Genomic DNA, 19356 nt, shown 5'->3' with positions numbered 1-19356 from the left:
TCTTTAAAATTCAAGAATGATCACTCATGTGCATTTCCTACATACCCCATTATTGTTTACTTCCAAGACCTATCATAATGTATTTTTATAGGATGTGCTTATTTGTACTGCCAAAATGGCTACCATGCTCCACCCTTTGTCTATGATTGGTCCCTTTGGAGGATAAACCACACCCTAAAGTTTCACTGGAATGTGTAACTGGAAACGTCCATCCCAAGTTCTCACTGACTTTGCAAATTATAACTAGATCCACTTTGACTTCCTGAAGCGACAGAGGACAGAGCTCCCCAGAAGACAGCAAGGGCCAGCCAAAGTGCCTTACCCCAGTCCAAGTGCATGAGTTCCCCAGCCAAAATGCCTTACACCAGTCCAAGTGCATGCCTCCCGCAGCCAAAGTGCCTAACCCCAGTCCAAGTATATCCCACCCATAGCCGAAGTGCCTTACCCCAGCGCAAGTGCATCCTCCGCCCCCCCCCCCCCCCGCCTCACCATAGATGGGGCAGACATTGTGTACGGATTGTTAACAGGTTATTAGGTATGAAGTGAATAGTGAGTGTCATGACTTCTGGAGATCATCCACTCCACCTCTATCCCTTGAAGGGGGTTGTAAGAACATGATCCATCTTCCCTGAGTACCCTCTCTCCCCTCCGATCCCCACCCTGCCCGTGTGTCTCTCTCTCCCCCACCCCGCAGCCTCTCTCTCGCTCCCCCATCCCGCAGCCTCTCTCACTCGCTCCCCCCCCCCCCCGCCTCTCTCTCTCTCTCTCTCACTCGCCCCCCAGCCTCTCTCACTCACTCACTCTCTCCCCTCAGCCTCTCACTCTCTCTCTGCCCCCAGCCTCTCTCTCTCACTCTCCCCCCAGCCTCTCTCACCCTCCCAGCCCTCCGCCGTTTTTCTGTTCGCCGCCGCCGCTCTCAGACCCAGGCCCACCCGCCGGAGGGGGGTGATGGGGACAGGGCCGGGTCCTGAGCGGGCAGAGTCGGAGCCTCAGGTCCTGTTTCTCGACATCACGTGGATGGAATGATTTGGGCCGGCGGGGGGGGGTGGGCGGAGCTGGACAGGGGCAGGGCTTGTCGCATGTCTGTCAAGAAAAGTGCAGTACAGGCATGAAGGGGGCGGGGCTTGAGATACTTGTCTGTCAAAAAAAAAATGCAGTACAAATGGTTACATCGATCTTTAATTGTTCAAGGACTTATTCACGATACAAGTATATTCTATAAAGAAGATAGCAAAAGGAGATCTTTTGAATGCAGCTAGAGTGACACTGACCTTTAGAATTCACTCATGAAAATTCTGTGTGCATTTCATCTTACAAGTAGTCAAGAGGAAATTAAGTTTTCTGAAAAATATATTCCAGTGAGGAGGAAAGAGTGCAAGAGAAAAGATAGCCATCCGTGGCTAACTAACAAAATAAAGGACGGTATCCAATTAAAAACAAGAGCATACAAAGTGGCCAAAACAGAAGACTGGGAAACTTTTAAAAGCCAGCAAAGAACGACTAAAAAAAAATGATTAAGAAAGGGAAGATAGACTATGAAAATAAACTAGCTCAAAATATAAAAACAGATAGCAAGAGTTTCTATAGGTATATAAAAAGGAAAAGGGTGGCTAAAGTAAATGTTGGTCTCTTAGAGGAGTTAGTAATAGGGAACACGGAGATGGCAGAAATTCTAAACAAATATTTTGTATCAGCCTTTACAGTAGAGGACACTAACAATATTTCGACAGTGGATAGTGTAGGTGTAAAGTCCTGTCCCTGCAGTACAGACTCACACGAGGCACATGCTGAAGTCAAGGTCACTCAGGACCTGCACATTTATTACACAGCTCTCAAATGCCGCACTTGCCTGAGACCTGTCTTTATATACCTGTGTAGGACAGGTATCCAGTGTCTCCTGCAAGTGCACCCCTGGTGGTAAGGTAAGCTTGTGGTTTCAGGTCATATCAAGTTACAGTCATGTATAGCATGGTAAGATACAGTTATGTACAGTAATGTGAGATATGTGACATCACCCTCCCCCAAGGTCTTATTGTCTTTATAGGTTCAGTCTCTCAGGTGGTCTAAACTCTCACGTGGAGCGTCTTAGTTGTGGTTCAGTTGTTTGCCTTGGTGCCTGTTTTTCTTTCGGTGTGATTGCTGGTATCTCGCCTGGGCTGTCTGTTGGGATTTCCCTTTCCTCGCTCCGCCTGGCCGTTGGAGGCCAGCTTGAATGGTGCCATCTTAACGTGGTTTATGCCGTGGTCACTTATGAAATCTTGGAATTCTGCGCTGGTGAAACACGGACCATTATCACTGACCAATATGTCAGGAATTCTGTGCGTTGCAAATATAGTTTCAAGGCTCTCCACAGTGGTGGAGGTTGTGCTCGAGTTTAAAATGGTGCATTCGATCCACTTTGAAAATGCATCTACAACTACGAGGAACATTTTGCCCATGAATGGGCCCGCATAGTCTACGTGCAGCCACGACCACGGTTTGGAGGGCCAGGGCCAGGGGCTCAGGGGGGCCTCCCTGGGGGCATTACTGAGTTGGGCACAAATGGTGCCCCGTCGGACGCCGAGCTCCAAGTCCGCGTCAATGCCAGGCCACCAGACGTGGGATCTGGCTATGGCCTTCATGAGAACGATCCCCGGATGCTCGCGGTGGAGCTCCCGGACAAACGCCTCTCTGCCTCGCAGAGGCATAACTACTCAGCTGCCCCACATCAGGCAGTCTGCTTGTAGTGACAACTCATGCATGCGCCTATGGAAAGGTTTGATCTCCTCGGGGCAGGCATCGCGAGCCTCTGCCCAGTCACCAGTTAAGACACATCATTTTACTAAGGATAACGTGGGGTCGCTGGTCGTTCAGGTTCTGATTTGGTGAGCCATCATGGGCGAACCTGTGGACTCAAAGGCATTGATTGCCATGACTATCTCACAGTCCTGTTTGTCAGACCCTTCCGTGGTCACCAGGGGTAGCCTGCTAAGTGCGTCGGCACAGTTGTCTGTGCCTTATGGTGTAGTCGGAAGACGTCAGCATGAGTGTCCACCATTGAATGCGCGCCGAGGCGTTGGCGTTTATTGCCTTGCTCTCAGATAGTAGGGACGTGAGGGGCTTGTGGTCGGTTTCTAATGCGAACTTGGCCCCGAAAAGGTATTGGTGCATCTTTTTGACACCGTACACGCACGCGAGCACCTCCTTCTCCACCATTCCGTACCCACGCTCCGCCCGCGAAAGTAACCTGGAGGCATAAACTATGGGTTGTAATTTACCCGCACCATTGACATGTTGTAAAACGCACCCGACCCTGTACGCTGACGCATCACATGTAAGAACTAGCTTTTTACTTGGATCAAAGAAAACCAAAACACTGTTGGAACATAGAAGGTTGCGTGCCTTATTGATGGCGCATTCCTGGGCGTCCCCCCAAAACCAATCGCACCCCTATCTGTGTAGCATGTGGAGAGGCACCGGCAGTGTGTTCAAATTCTGCATAAAGTTCCCAAAGTAATTGAGTAGCCCAAGAAGGGCGCGCAGTTCCAAGACATTCCGGGGCCTGGGTGCCAGGCGAATTTCTTCGGTTTTGGACTCTGTTGGGCGGATTCCATCAGCGGCAATCCTTCTGCCCAAAAATTCAACCTCGGGCGCAAGAAACAGGCACTTGGATTTCTTAACTCTGAGACCTACCCGATCCAATCGACTTAGTACTTCCTCCAAATTGCGGAGATGGGAGTCAGTGTCCCTGCCCGTGATAAGTATGTTGTCTTGAAATACAACCGTCCCCGGGATGGACTTGAGCAGACGCCCCATGTTGCGCTGGAATATAGCAGCTGTCGACCTGATGCCGAATGGGCATCCATTGTACATGAAAAGGCCTCGATGTGTGTTGATGGTGGTGAGTAGCTTCGACTCTTCGGTCAGTTCTTGCGTCATATACGCAGATGTGAGATCTAGTTTTGAGAAAAGTTTTCATCCAGTCAATGTGGCAAATAGGTCCTCCGCTCTGGGCAGAGGGTATTGGTCCTGTAGGGAGACTCTGTTTATGGTAGATTTGTAATTCCCACAGATTCATACGGATCTATCAGGCTTCATGACTGGGACGATGGGACTTGCCCAGTCGTTAAATTCCATGGGTGAGATAATGCCTTCCCGCAGAAGCCTGTCCAGTTCATGTTCAATCTTTTCCCTCATCACATAGGGCACAGCTCTAGCCTTGTGATGGACCGGTCTAGCATCTTGTGTGATGTCGATTTTGACTTTAGCCCCTTTGAAGGTGCCCACACCTGGCTGAAAGAGATGTTCAAATCGACTTAGAACTGTTGAGCAGGAGGTTCGTTCCTCTGATGACATGGCGTGAACATCATCCCATTTCCAATTTAGTTTTGCCAGCCAGCTTCTCCCCAGCAGTGCTGGGAGATCTCCGGGGACAATCCACAGGGGAAGTCGGTTCATTGTCCCTTTGTGTGTGACTGAGAGCATGGTGCTGCCAAGGACTGGGATGATTTCTTTGGTATAGGTCCTTAGTTTGGTGTCGACCCTTGTGAGTTTTGGTCTGTCGCTTTTGTGCGGCCACAGCTGTTCAAATTGTTGAGCGCTCATGAGAGATTGACTCGCTCCCATGTTGACAGATATCCCATTGAGTAGAACCCTCATCATTATTGGAGGCGTCTTGTTGTAAGAGCAGTGGCAACTGATCGTGTTGACCCGCTGTACATTGATGTCCCGGGTACTCTCCCCACCGTCTTCTGGTCCGCTTTCCGACCCTTCCGATTCGTATACCAGCCGAGCTGCCATTTTTCTGCACATGCAGGCCAGATGTCCTGTATAGTTGCAGTTTCTGCAAACAGCATGCTGAAATCGACAACCCCTTGATGAGTGTCTCCCCCCACATCTCCAGCACAGACTGCTTCCATTGTTTCCAAAGGATGAGCTGCGTCTGGCTGATCTCTCTTCAGCTTCTCTCAGTTTGTAGTTGATTGCTCGCATTGTGGGTTGATGAGGTGTGAACGGCCGTTCATGTGGCCCTTGATGACTTCTGGCACCACTGCCTGCTGTTGAGGGCCTGCTCTCCTGCCTTTGTCTGTGTGTGGGAGTAGCGGCTTGTTTCACACTGTGAACCTCTTGTTCCGATGTTTCGTTAGTTGTCGTACCCACAGTGTAGATCAACCTCGTTTCTTCTTCTCCTGCTGAGAATGTCTGTGCAACCAGTACTGCTGCCTCTAGGGTCAAGTTCTTGTTCTCTATGAGCTTTCGGAATATGCCTGCATGGCCTATTCCTTCAATAAAAAAGAAGTCTCTCAGTACTTCTCTCCTTAGTTCATCGGAGAACTCACATAAGCTAGCCAACCTCCGAAGTTCCGCCACGAAGTCGGGTATGCTCTGGCCCACACAGCATCTGTAGTTGTAGAACCGGTGTATGGCCATGTGTCGGCTGCTCGCTGGGTTCAGGTGGTCTCTGACCAGTGTGGTCAGCTCTTCAAACGACTTGCTTGCTGGTCTCTTGGGTTCCAGCAGGTCCTTCATTAAGGCGTATGTTTTCGAGCCACAGCTGGTCAAGAGATGGGCTCTTCCCTTGTCTGCCTTATCATCGTCTAACCAGTCTTTGGTTACAAAGCTTTGCTGGAGCCTTTCTATTAAAGTCCTCCCAATTATCTCCAGCATTATATTTATCATCTGAGCCATTGGTTGCCATTCTGTGGATTCTGTAATCCCATCCTCGTCGCCACTGTAAAGTCCTGTCCTTGCAGTACAGACTCACACGAGGCATATGCCTTTATTACACAGCTCTCGAATGCCGCATTTGTCTGAGACCTGTCTTTATATACCTGTGTAGGACAGGTATCCAGTGTCTCCTGCAAGTGCACCCCTGGTGGTAAAGTAAGCTTGTGGTTACAGGTCATATCTAGTTACAGTCATGTATAGATACAGTTATGTACAGTAGTGTGAAATACATGACAAGTAGTGTGAGATACATGACACTAGGGGCTATGGGGAGAGAGGAACTTAACACAATCAATCACAAAGGAGGTGGTACTCAGTAAGATAATGGGACTAAAGGCAGATAAATCCCTTGGACATGATGGCTTGCATCCTAGGGTCTTAAGAGAAGTAGTGGCAGGGATAGTGGATGCATTGGTTGTATTTTCCCAAAATTCCCTGGATTCTGGGGAGGTCCCAGCAGATTGGAAAACTGCAAATGTAACGCCGCCTATTTAAAAAAGGAGGCAGACAAAAAGCAGGAAACTATAGACCAGTTAGCCTAACATCTGTGGTTGGGAAAATGTTGGAGTCCATTATTAAAGAAGTAGCAGCAGGTCATGTGGAAAAGCAAAATTCAGTCAGGCAGAGTCAGCATGGATTTATGAAGGGAAAGTCATGTTTGACAAATTTGCTGGAGTTCTTTGATGATGTAACAAACAGGGTGGATAAAAGGGAACCAGTGGATGTGGTGTATTTGGACTTACGGAGGGCATTTGACAAGGTGCCACATAAAAGTTCACGGGGTTGGGGGTAATATATTAGCATGGATAGAGGATTGGCTAACTAACAGAACAGAGAGTCGGGATAAATGGTTCATTCTCTGGTTGGCAACCAGTAACTAGTGGGGTGCCGCAGGGATCAATGCTGGGACCCCAACTATTTACAATCTATATTAATGACTTGGAAGAAGGGACTGAGCACAACGTAGCCAAGTTTGCTGACAATGAAAAGATGGGAGGAAAAGCAATGAGTGAGGAGGACACAAAAAATCTGCAAAAGGACATAGACAGGCTAAGTGAGCGGGCAAAAATTTGGCAGATGGAGTATAATGTTGGAAAGTGTGAGGTCATGCACTTTGGCAGAAAAAATCAAAGAGCAAGTTATTGTTTAAATGGAGAATGATTGCAAAGTTCCACAGTACAGCGGGACCTGGGGGTACTTTTAAAAAAGATTTTAATATCAGTAAGTAAACTATAACATTGTTGTTACCAATTTAAGGGTATCTAAGGGTTAAGGCATGGCGGGAGAGCTCGGTCACGTGATATGCTCCTCCTGTGCCATGTGGGAACTCGGACGCTTCCGGTGTCCCTGACTACTACGTGTGTAAGAAGTGTATCCGCCTCCATCTCCTGACGGACCGCGTTGCGGAATTGGAGCTAAGGGTGGATTCACTCTGAAGCATCCACGATGCTGAGAATGACATAAGTGGCACGTGTAGTGAGTTGGTCTTACCGCATGAGAAGGATCCACAGCCAGCTAAGGAATGGAAGACCAGCAGGAAGAGTAGTACAAAGAAGGTAGTGCAGGGGTCCCATATGGTCATCCCCCTGCAAAACAGATACACTGCTTGGAGTGCTGTTGAGGGAGATGACTCATCAGGGGAGAGCAGCAGCAGCCAAGTTCATGGCACCGTGGCTGGCTCTATTGTACAGGATGGCATAAAAAAGAGTGGGAGAGCGATAGTGATAGGGGATTCAATCATAAGGGGAATAGATAGGCGTTTCTGCGGCCGCAATTGAGACTCCAGGATGGTATGTTGCCTCCCTGGTGCAAGGGTCAAGGATGTCTCCGAGTGAGTGCAGGACATTCTAAAAAGGGAGGGAGAACAGCCAGTTGTCGTGGTGCACATTGGTACCAACGACATAGGTTAAAAAAAGGGATGAGGTGCTACGAGACGAATTTAAGGAGCTAGGAGCTAAATTAAAAAGTAGGACCTCAAAAGTAGTAATCTCGGGTTTGCTACCAGTGCCACGTGCTAGTCAGAATAGGAATCGCAGGATAGCACAGATGAATACGTGGCTTGAGCAGTGGTGCAGCACAGAGGGAAACAAAAAGGAGACAAAAACAAAAGACAGAAAAGAGATGAGTAAAAGTGGAGGGCAGAGAAACCAGAGGCAAGAAACAAAAAGGGTCACTGAATATAAAAGGGCTGCAGGAGGGGTCAAAACTAAAAATCATGGTTTGATAACTAGGATGAAAACACTCCACCTAAATGCACGCAGCATTCGAAATAAAGTAAATGAGTTGACGGCACAAATCATTACAAATGGGTATGATTTGGTGGCCATTACAGAAACATGGTTGAAAGGTGGCCAAGACTGGGAATTAAACATACAGAGGTATCGGACGATTCAGAAAGATAGGCAAGAAGGGAAAGGAGGTGGGGTAGCTCCGTTAATAAAAGATGATATCAGGGCAGTTGTGAGGGATGATATTGGCTCCAATGAACAAAATGTTGAATCAGTGGGTGGAGATTAGAGATTAGAGATAGAAAAAGTCACTGGTCGGCGTAGTTTATAGGCCCCCAAATAATAACTTCACGGTGGGGCGGGCAATAATCAAGGGAATAATGGAGGCATGTGAAAAAGGAACGGCAGTAGTCATGGGGGATTTTAACCTACATATCAATTGGTCAAATCAAATCGCACGGGGTAGCCTGGAGGAGGAATTCATACAATGCATACGGGATTGTTTCTTAGAACAGTATGTAACAGAACCTACAAGGGAGCAAGCCATCTTAGATCTGGTCCTGTGTAATGAGACAGGGAAAATAAACGATCTCCTCGTAAAAGATCCTCTCGGAATGAGTGATCACAATATGGTTGAATTTGTAATACAGATTGAGGATGAGGAAGTTGTGTCAGAAATGAGCGTACTATGCTTAAACAAAGGGGACTACAGTGAGATGAGGGCAGAGTTGGCTAAAGTAGACTGGAAACACAGACTAAACGGTGGCACAATTGAGGAACAGTGGAGGACTTTTAAGGAGCTCTTTCATAGTGCGCAACAAAAATATATTCCAGTGAAAAAGAAGGGCGGCAAGAGAAGGGATAACCAGCCGTGGATAACCAAGGAAATAAAGGAAAGTATCAAATCAAAGACCAATGCGTATAAGGTGGCCAAGGTTAGTGGGAAACTAGAGGATTGGGAAAATTTTAAGCAACAGCAAAGAATGACTAAAAAAGCAATAAAGAAAGGGAAGATAGATTACGAAGGTAAACTTGCACAAAACATAAAAACAGATAGTAAAAGCTTTTACAGATATATAAAACGGAAAAGAGTGACTAAAGTAAATGTTGGTCCCTTAAAAGATGAAAAGGGGGATTTAATAATGGGAAATGTGGAAATGGCTGAGACCGTAAACAATTATTTTGCTTCCGTCTTCACAGTGGAAGACACAAAAACCATGCCAAAATTTGCAGGCCACAGGAATGTGGGAAGGGAGGACCTGGAGACAATCACTATCACTAAGGGGGTAGTGCTGGACAGGCTAATGGGACTGAAGGTAGACAAGTCCCCTGGTCCTGATGAAATGCAACGCAGGGTATTAAAAGAGATGGCGGAAGTTATAGCAGATGCATTCGTTATAATCTACCAAAATTCTCTGGACTCTGGGGAGGTACCAGCGGATTGGAAAGCAGCTAATGTAACACCTCTGTTTAAAAAAGGGGGCAGGCAAAAAGCAGGTAACTATAGGCAGGTTAGTTTAACATCTGTAGTGGGGAAAATGCTTGAAACTATCATTAAGGAAGAAATAGCAGGACATCTAGATAGGAATAGTGCAATCAAGCAGATGCAGCATGGATTCATGAAAGGGAAATCATGTTTAACTAACTTACTGGAATTCTTTGAGGATATAACGAGCATGGTGGATAGAGGTGTACCGATGGATGTGGTGTATTTAGATTTCCAAAAGGCATTCGATAAGGTGCCACACAAAAGGTTACTGCAGAAGATAAAGGTACGCGGAGTCAGAGGAAATGTATTAGCATGGATAGAGAATTGGCTGGCAAATAGAAAGCAGAGAGTCGGGATAAATGGGTCCTTTTCCGGTTGGAAATCAGTGGTTAGTGGTGTGTCACAGGGATCAGTGCTGGCACCACAACTGTTTACAATATACATAGATGATCTGGAAGAGGGGACAGAGTGTAGTGCAACAAAATTTGCAGATGACACTAAAATTAGTGGGAAAGCGGGCTGTGTAGAGGACTCAGAGAGGCTGCAAGGAGATTTGGATAGGTTAAGCGAATGGGCTAAGGTTTGGCAGATGGAATACAATGTCGGAAAGTGTGAGGTCATCCACCTTGGGAAAAAAAAAAGTAAAAGGGAATATTATTTGAATGGGGAGAAATTACAACATGCTGTGGTGCAGAGGAACCTGGGGGTCCTTGTGCATGAATCCCAAAAGGTTAGTTTGCAGGTGCAGCAGGTAATCAGGAAGGCAAATGGAATGTTGGCCTTCATTGCGAGAGGGATGGAGTACAAAAGCAGGGAGGTCTTGCTGCAACTGTATAAGGTATTGGTAAGGCCGCACCTGGAGTACTGCGTGCAGTTTTGGTCACCTTACTTAAGGAAGGATATACTAGCTTTGGAAGGGGTACAGAGACGATTCACTAGGCTGATCCAGAAATGAGGGGGTTACCTTATGATGATAGATTGAGTAGACTGGGTCTTTACTCCTTGGAGTTCAGAAGGATGAGGGGTGATCTTATAGAAACATTTAAAATCATGAAAGGGATAGACAGGATAGAGGCAGAGAGGTTGTTTCCATTGGTAGGGGAGACTAGAACTAGGGGGCACAGCCTCAAAATACGGGGGAGCCAATTTAAACCGAGTTGAGAAAGAATTTCTTCTCCCAGAAGATTGTGAATCTGTGGAATTCTCTGCCCAAGGAAGCAGTTGAGGCTAGCTCATTGAATGTTTTCAAGTCAAAGATAGATAGATTTTTAACCAATAAGAGAATTAAGGGTTATGGGGAGAGGGCGGGTAAGTGGAGCTGAGTCCACGACCAGATCAGCCATGATCTTATTGAATGGCGGAGCAGGCTCGAGGGGCTAGATGGCCTACTCCTGTTCCTAATTCTTATGCTCTTATGTTCTTATGTACTTGTGCATGAAATACAAAAGGGTAGTATGCAGGTACAGCAAATGATCAGGAAGGTCAATGGTATCTTTGCCTTTATTGCAAAGGGGATGGAGTATCAAAGCAGGGAAGTCTTATTACAGCTATATAAAGGTATTGGTGAGGCCACACCTGGAATACTGCGTGCAGTTTTGGTTTCCATATTTACAAAAGGATGTACTTGCTTTGCAGGCAGTTCAGAGAAGGTTCACTTGGTTGATTTCAGGGATGAGAGGGTTGACTTATGAGGAAAGGTTGAGTAGGTTGGACCTCTACTCATTGGAATTCAGAAGAATGAGAGGTGATCTTATCGAGACGTATAAAATTATGAGAGGGCTTGACAGGGTGGATGCAGAGAGGATGTTTCCACTGATGGGGGGAGACTCGAACTACAGGGCACGATCTTAGAATAAGAGGCCGCCCATTTAAAACTGAGATGAGGAGAAATTTATTTTCTGAGGGTTGTGAATCTGTTGAATTCACTGCCTCAGAGAGCTGTGGAAGCTGGGACATTGAATAAATTTAAGACAGAAATAAACGGTTTCTTAATCGATAGGGGTTATGGGGAGCGGACAGGGAAGTGGAGCTGAGTCCATGATCAGATCAGTCATGATCTTATTGAATGGCGGAGCAGGCTCGAAGAGCCGTATGGCCTACTCCTTTTCCTATTTCTTATGTTGTTAAGTATACCTTCAAGAGATAGCTGGATGATTTCTGGCTGGGTGGAGATTGTGTAATTGAAAAAGTAGGTACCAAATAATATAAATAATGGTCAGTGTGGTCCGCTGGACTAGCTTTGATTGCTTAGAGGAATCAGAGATTTTTTTTTTTCCCCGAATTGGCTTTGTTTTTTTTTCCTCTCCCAGAAGATGGTATGGCACATAGGGGGTAAGGAGCATCTTGCCATGATGCACAAGGCATCACAACTGTACAGACTAGAAGGACCAGCTCATCTTTTCCTGTACATTGTTTTCATATGTTCATATGTAAAAGGTGTCGATCATATCTGGTTCAATTTTTTGGGGTCACTAGCATTGCGACGAGGTCCAACACCGCCTCCAGTGTGCCAGCGCAGCTTTCGGCCGCCTGAGGAAGAGAGTGTTCGAGGATCAGGCCCCAAATCTGGCACCAAGCTTATGGTCTACAGGGCTGTAGTGATACCCGCCCTCCTGTATGGCTCAGAGACGTGGACCATATGCAACAGGCACCTCAAATCGCTGGAGAAATACCACCAATGATGTCTCCGCAAGATCCTGCAAATCCCCTGGGAGGATAGATGCACCAATGACAGTGTTCTCGATCAGGCCCAGCATCGAAGCACTGACCACACTCAACCAGCTCCATTGGGCGGGCCACATTGTCCGCATGCCCGACACAAGACTCCCAAAGCAAGGGCTCTACTCAGAACTCCTACACAGCAAGCGAGCCCCAGGTGGGCAGAGGAACCATTTCAAGGACACCTTCAAAGCTTCCTTGACAAAGTGCAACATCCCCACCGACACCTGAGAATCCCTGACCAAAGACCATCCGAAGTGGAGGAAGAGCATCCGGGAGGCGCTGAGCACCTCGAGTCTCTTCGCTGAGAGCATGCAGAAAACAAGCGCAGGCAGTGGAAGGAGCTTACAGCAAACCCGACTCCCCACTCACCCTTTCCTTCAACGACTGTCTGTCCCACCTGTGACAGAGACTATAATTCCCTTATTGGACTGTACAGTCACCTGAGAACTCACTTTTAGAGTGGAAACAAGTCTTCTTGGATTTCGAGGGACTGTCTATGATGATGGATAGATATGAATGATGTCTGTATGGACTTCCAGAAGGCACAGATATTATTAGCAAAAACAAGGGCGCACGGAATTATGATATGGGCAGGTAATTTGTTGCAGATAGGAGGCAGCTCTCCAATTGGCAGGATGTGATGTGTATACTGGGGCCTTTACTTTTCGCATATATATTAATGACATAAGAGAGAGAGCTGTATATCGAACTTTGCAGTTTACACTAAATTAGGAAGCACAGTAAGTGTATAGATGGGAGCAGCAAGTTACAGAGCAACAGAGATAGATAAAGTGAGTGGGCAAAACAATTGCAGGCAGTTCAATGTGGGTCATCCACTTTGGATCTGAGAAAGGCAAATCGGAATATTTTCTTAATGAGTAGAGAATAGGAGCTGTGGTGGAGAAAATAGATTTAGGTGTCCATGTACACAAAGTCAGTGCAGAGGTACAAATAGTAATGAAACCACCTAATATAATGTTGGCCCATATCCCAAAAAGGGCTGGTATTCCAAAATAATGAAGTGATGCTTCAGTTGTACATAGCGTCGGTCAGACCCCATCTGGAGTACTGCATTCAGTTTTGGGCACTGAACCTCAGCAAAGATACATTGGCCTTAGAGGGGCTGCAGCACAGATTAAAGGGTTAAATGAATAGGACAGGATGTATACAATTGACTTGTATTCTCTTGAGTTTAGAAGTTTGAGGGATGATGTAATTGTGATGTATTTAACCCTGTGTAACCTGCATGACACCTGACCACCAGAGGGCCCACCTGTTGGGAGTCCCAAAGGATCCCAGCATCCCTTGGGAGCACAGTATATAAGCAGGCCACCCACGAGGTATCTGCATTCTGGAGTCTTATTAAAGGAGCTAAGGTCACACTTGCTCATTGTACACAGTAATCCATTTTATCCTTTATTATGAGTGTACTAATTGGCGACAAAGTAATGAACAACCGCGCGAAAATGCAAAGAAGAGTCGGTATTTGAAGAAGTTCTCAGAAGGGGACGATTGAGAGGCCTTCATGGAGAGACTCAACCAATACTTCATGCCCAACGGGCTGGAAGGGGACGAGAATGCTACCAAATGAAGGGCAATCCTCCTAACTGTCTGTGGGGCAACAACCTATGACCTCATGAAGAATCTCCTGGCCCCGGCAAAACCGACAGAGAAATCCTATGAAGAATTGTGTACACTGGTCTGGGAGTACCTAAATCCGAAGGAAAGCGTTTTAATGGCGAGGTATTGTGTCAACAATCGGAGGGGCAGGAAGTGGTGAGCTATGTCGCTGAACTAAGGCGCCTCGCAGGACATTGTGAGTTTGAGGGATTCCTCGAACAACTGCTCAGAGACTTTTTTGTACTGGGCATTGGACATGAGACAATCCCTCGCACACTGTTGACTGTAGAAACTCTGAATCTAAGTAAAGCCATAACGATAGCCAGGCATTTATGTCCACCAGCGACAATACCAAACAGATTTCACAGAGTAAAGAAGTTTCAGCCAGTACTGTGCATAAAGTAACGTCAGTCTCGAGCAGAAATGTACATGGCAGAACATACACGCCGGCTGCTGTGGCCTGACCTCAATTGAGCCAGAGTCCGCCATCAATCGTTAATGCGAGGCAGTTAACACCTTGTTGGCACTGCGGAGGTGATCGGCCCCATCAATGCCACTTTAAGCACTATGTGTGTAATGGTTGCAGAACAATGGGACACCTCCAATGAATGTGCAGGCGAGCTGCAAACCACCACGCTGCAGAGGAAGATCGATCCACTGTGGATCAGGCAGAATTGGAGACTCTTATGGAGGAGGCAGAAGTGTGCGGGGTACACACATTCACTACGAAATGTCCACCAATCATGTTGAAAGTTGAACTGAACGGTATTCCAGTATCTATGGAACTGGACACTGGGGCCAGTCAGTCCATAATGAGTAAAAAGGCATTCGACAGGCTGTGGCGCAAAAAGGCACCATTCACACCAAACTAAGGACTTACACCAAGGAACTAATCCCTGTAGTCGGCAGTGCTGAAGTCAAAGTCTCCTATGATGGAGCAGTACACGAACTCCCACAGTGGATTGTGCCAGGGGATGGCCCCACGTTGTTTGGTAGAAGCTGGCTGGGAAAAATCCACTGGAACTAGGATGACATCCGAGCGCTTTCGTCCGTCGACAATGCCACATGTACCCAGGTTCTGAGCAAGTTCCCATCGTTGTTCGAGCCAGGCATTGGAAGCTTCCAGGGGGCTAAAGTGCAGATCCATTTGGTTCCCAGTACACGACCCATCCACCACAAGGTACGGGTGGTACCATACGTGATGCGTGAAAAAGTGGAAATCGAACTGGACAGGCTGCAACATGAAGGCATCATCGCGCCGGTGGAATTCAATGACTGGGCCAGTCCGATTGTCCCAGTACTTAAGGAGGATGGCACAATTAGAATTTGCGGGGACAATAAAGTAACTATTACTGTTTTTCGCTGCAGGACCAGTGCCCGCTACCCAAGACAGACGATCTATTTGCGATGCTGGCTGGAGGGAAGACGTTCACCAAGCTGGACATGACCTCGGCCTACATGACGCAGGAGCTGAGCAGTCTCCGAAAGGCTTCACCTGCATCAACACACACAAAGGTCTGTTTATTGACAACCGGTGCCCATTCGGGATTCGGCCGGCCACGGCAATCTTCCAGCGGAGCATGGAGAGCCTGCTAAAGTCGGTTCCTTGCACAGTGGTTTTCCAGGACGACATTTTGGTTACAGGTCAGGACACCATGGAGCACTTGAAGAATCTGGAAGAGGTTCTTAGTCGGTTGGATCATGTGGGACTCAGGTTGAAACGCTCGAAATGCGTTTTCCTGGCACAGGACGTCGAGTTTTGGGAAGAAGAACCGCAGCGGACGGCATCAGACCCACCACTCCAAGACGGAGGCCATCAAGAACGCGCCATGACCACAGAACGTGACGGAACTGCATGTTCCTGGGACTCCTTAACTATTTCTGTAATTTCCTACCTGGGTTAAGCACCCTACTTGAACCCCTACATGTGCTACTGCGCAAGGGAGACGACTGAGTATGGGGGAATTCACAAGAGGCTGTCTTTAAGAAAGCCAGAAATCTGTTGTGCTCAAACAAACTGCTTGTCCTGTATAATCCTTGTAAACGATTAGTGCTAGCTTGCGATACGTCGTCATACGGAGTCAGATGTGTGTTACAACCAATGAATCGGGGATTTTGCAACCGGTTGCTTATGCGCCCAGGAGTTTGTCCAAGGCCGAAAGGGCCTACAGCATGATTGAAAAAGAGGCTCTGACATGCGTCTACTGGGTGAAAAAAATACATCAGTACTTATTTGGCCTCAAGTTTGAGCTTGAAATTGACCACAAGCCGCTCATATCGCTGTTCTCGTAGAGCAAAGGGCAGAGTCCCTCTGCCCACATCCAAAGATGGGCGCTCACGCTGTTAGCATACAACTATGTAATCCGCCACAGACCGGGCACAGAGAACTGCGCAGATGCTCTCAGTCGGCTGCCATTGCCCACCACCGGGGTGGAAAAGGCACAGCCAGCGGACTTGCTCATGGTCATGGAGGTATTCGAGAACGAGAAGTCCCCCGTTATGGCCCGCCAGATCAGGACCTGGATCAGCCAGGATCCTTTACTGTCTTTGGTAAAAAAACTGTGTCCTCCAGGGAGCTGGTTTGGTGTCCCAGTGGAGATGCAGGAGGCGATTAAGCCGTTCCACAGACGCAAGGATGAGTTGTCCCTGCAGGCTGACTGTCTATTGTGGGGCAATCGCGTAATCTTGCCAAGAAAGGCAGAGATACGTTCATATGTGAATTGCACAGCACCCACCCAGGCATCATAATGATGAAAGCCATAGCCAGATCCCATGTTTGGTGGCCCGGCATCGACTTAGATTTAGAATCATGCATGCATCAGTGCAACACTTGCTCTCCGCTGAGCAATGCACCCAGAGAGGCACCGCTAAGTTTATGGTCATGGCCCTCCAAACCGTGGTCGAGGATCCACGTAGACTATGCGGGCCCATTTCTCGGCAAAATGTTTTTGGTTGTCGTGGATGTAAAGTCCTGTCCCCTTAGTACAGATTCACACAAGGCATGTAGTGAAGTCAAAATCTCTCTGGACCTGCACCTTTATTTCACAGCTCTGGAATGCTGCACTTGCTTGAGACCTGTCCTTATATACCTGTCTCTTGCAAGTGCACCCCTGGTGGTAAGGTATGCTGGTGGTTACAGGTCATATCTTATTACAGTCATGTATAGCATGTTAGGATACAGTTATATATAATAATGTAAGATACATGACAGTGGACGCTTACTCAAAATGGATTGAATGTGCAATAATGTCAGTAAGCATGTCCACGGCCACTATTGAAAGTCTACGAAACATGTTTGCTATGTATGGCTTGCCTGATGTCCTAGTCAGCGACAATGGGCCGTGCTTCACCAGTGCTGAATTCAAACCCGCAACGGGATCAAACACATCGCATCTGCTCTGTTCAAGCCCGCATCCAATGGCCAGGCAGACCGGGCAGTTCAGACCATCAAGCAAAGCTTGAAAGGTGTGTCGGAAGGCTCCCTGCAGACCCAGCTGTCCAGAGTGCTGCTCAGCTATCGCACCAGACCCCACACTCACCAGGGTTCCCCCAGCCAAACTGCTCATGAAAAGGGCACTCAAAACAAGGCTCTCTCTTGTCCACCCTGATCTCCATGATCACGTGGCGGGCAAGTGTGTACCATGACAGCGCAAATTTGTCACGCGATAGAGATCGATGATCCAGTGTTTGTGCTCAATTATGGACATGGTCCCAAATGGCTCGGTCACAGCCAAAGAGGGGAGTAGGGTGTTTCAGGTCAAATTGGCCAATGGACAAACGCACAGAAAACATTTGGACCAAATCAAATTGCGGTTCACCAGCATCTACGAACAACCCGAAGATGACACCACCAACTTTGACCCTCCAACACACACACAAGTTGCAACTGACATCATGGTTGACTACGATGCCGAACTCATCACCCCAACAGCCCAGCAAGGCTGGCTGCCCAACAGCCCAGTGAAGAACTGAACGACCCACCCACACCCGCATTTGTACCGAGACGATTGACAAGGGAGCATAAAGCCCCAGATCGTCTCACCTTGTAAATAAGTGTATTGTTGACTTCACAGGAGTGAAATGTAATGTATTTAATCCTGTGTAACCTGCATGACACCTGACCACCAGAGGGCCCACCTGTTGGAGTCCCAAGGGATCCCAGCACCCCTTGGGAGCATATTATATAAGCAGGCCACCCACGAGGTACCTGCCCTCTGCAGTCTTATAAAAGGAGCTAAGGTCACACTTGCTCATTGTACACAGTACTCAGTTTCATCCTTTATTATGAGTGGACTAGTAATCAAGGTCTTTAAAATGATAAAATGATTCAATCGGGTAGAGATGGGCAAACTATTTCCTCTGATGAGGGAATCCATGATATAGGGAAAATTAGAGCTAAACCATTCAGTAGTGAAATCAGGAAGCATTTTTTCCACATGAAGGTTAATGGAAATCTGGAATTCTTTCCCCCAGAAGGCTGTGGATGCTGGACCAGATAATGATGCAAACTACATAAATATTTGATAAAATATGTTGATACATATAAAGAAAATTATTTCAGTGCCTAATCATTGTAAACTACAGTTATTTATTAAACCGTGTTGAAGGAAGACTGCACATTTTTAAGTGCAATTATTTGATTCAAGTCCTAAAGGTCAAGCTCCATGTTTGTGCCTTTGCACATCAGTGGTTTCTTCCTCAATTAAAAGACCGTTATCTTACATGATGTCCTTTCCTTGGCAGCTGATACAAGTAGAAGTAGCTTAACTGCAAACTATTAAATCTTCTGCCAGTATAATGATTTATTGCAAGAATTATTTTCCATATCATATAAACAATGATATTTCTACCTATTAATACTGTAGATATTTTGATATATTTAAGTGTCCCAGATTGTAAAGCCAGAATAACACAAAGGCTTATTTCCACTGAACCAGGGCCACATTGTGTTTGATTGGGGCCTTGAAAACAGTGTTCCTTAAACCCTTTGTGCAGTATTACAAAATGTTACTGGTTCGCTGAGATTACTTGTGGTGGCTGGACAGAAGAGAACCTGTTTCATATGATGCTGACAGGAAGGGCTGAATTCTCCTCTCATTGGCAGGTTAGTGGCAGGGTGCCACTTCCACTTGCTCACGTGACTCCACTGCTAACTCACTGAACTTTCCTCATTATCTATGCAGGGTGAGTTAGGAGTGATAATACTGTTCCTCACTGTTTTGCTGTGCTAGGAGAGAGGAAATAAAGTGCTGTTGCACCTTTTGAAAAGCTGCAGCTGCTTAAAGGGAACTATCACTTTTTCAAAAGCAGGAAGATCTGGTGAAAAAATTACCAGGATTCTCTTCTTCAGGGCAAAGTACTGACAGGGTGGGACTTCCACCTACCCTTTTTGATCTGCCCCAACCCCAGCCATTCTGCTGGGTCGGCGTTCATCCTATATGCACAGTGGGCACCTGGCGGTCATCTGCAGAACACAAACACCTAAAATCGATATGCCGGCAAAGCAATACAAACTTTTAGTTTCAGCAAACAAAATATGCCCCCTCAGTACAGTATCTGTCTCAGGCATAATTTCAGCTGTACAAAAGCAAA

General features: G+C 46.9%; 1 protein-coding gene across 2 annotated transcripts; it reads right to left on the bottom strand.

Moving 5' to 3' along the window:
* Nucleotides 1–3158: 3158 nt before the first annotated feature.
* Nucleotides 3159–19192, bottom strand: LOC139259951 (uncharacterized). 2 transcript variants are annotated; one of them, XM_070875943.1, is made up of 2 exons: nt 19149–19192; nt 3159–5851 (listed from the first exon to the last, which is right to left on the bottom strand). In XM_070875943.1, the coding sequence occupies exon 2, from the start codon at nt 5665–5667 to the stop codon at nt 4054–4056; it is 1614 nt and encodes a 537-aa protein (XP_070732044.1). In that variant the 5' UTR covers nt 5668–5851; nt 19149–19192; the 3' UTR covers nt 3159–4053. The 2 variants fall into 2 exon arrangements, with proteins under 2 accessions (XP_070732044.1, XP_070732034.1); XM_070875933.1 differs by lacking the exon at nt 19149–19192 and adding an exon at nt 7198–7214.
* Between the last annotated feature and the right edge of the window lie 164 nt (nt 19193–19356).

This window comes from Pristiophorus japonicus, chromosome 1, assembly GCF_044704955.1.
Source record: "Pristiophorus japonicus isolate sPriJap1 chromosome 1, sPriJap1.hap1, whole genome shotgun sequence".
Taxonomy (NCBI): domain Eukaryota; kingdom Metazoa; phylum Chordata; class Chondrichthyes; family Pristiophoridae; genus Pristiophorus; species Pristiophorus japonicus.
This window is presented reverse-complemented; position numbering and strand designations above follow the sequence as displayed.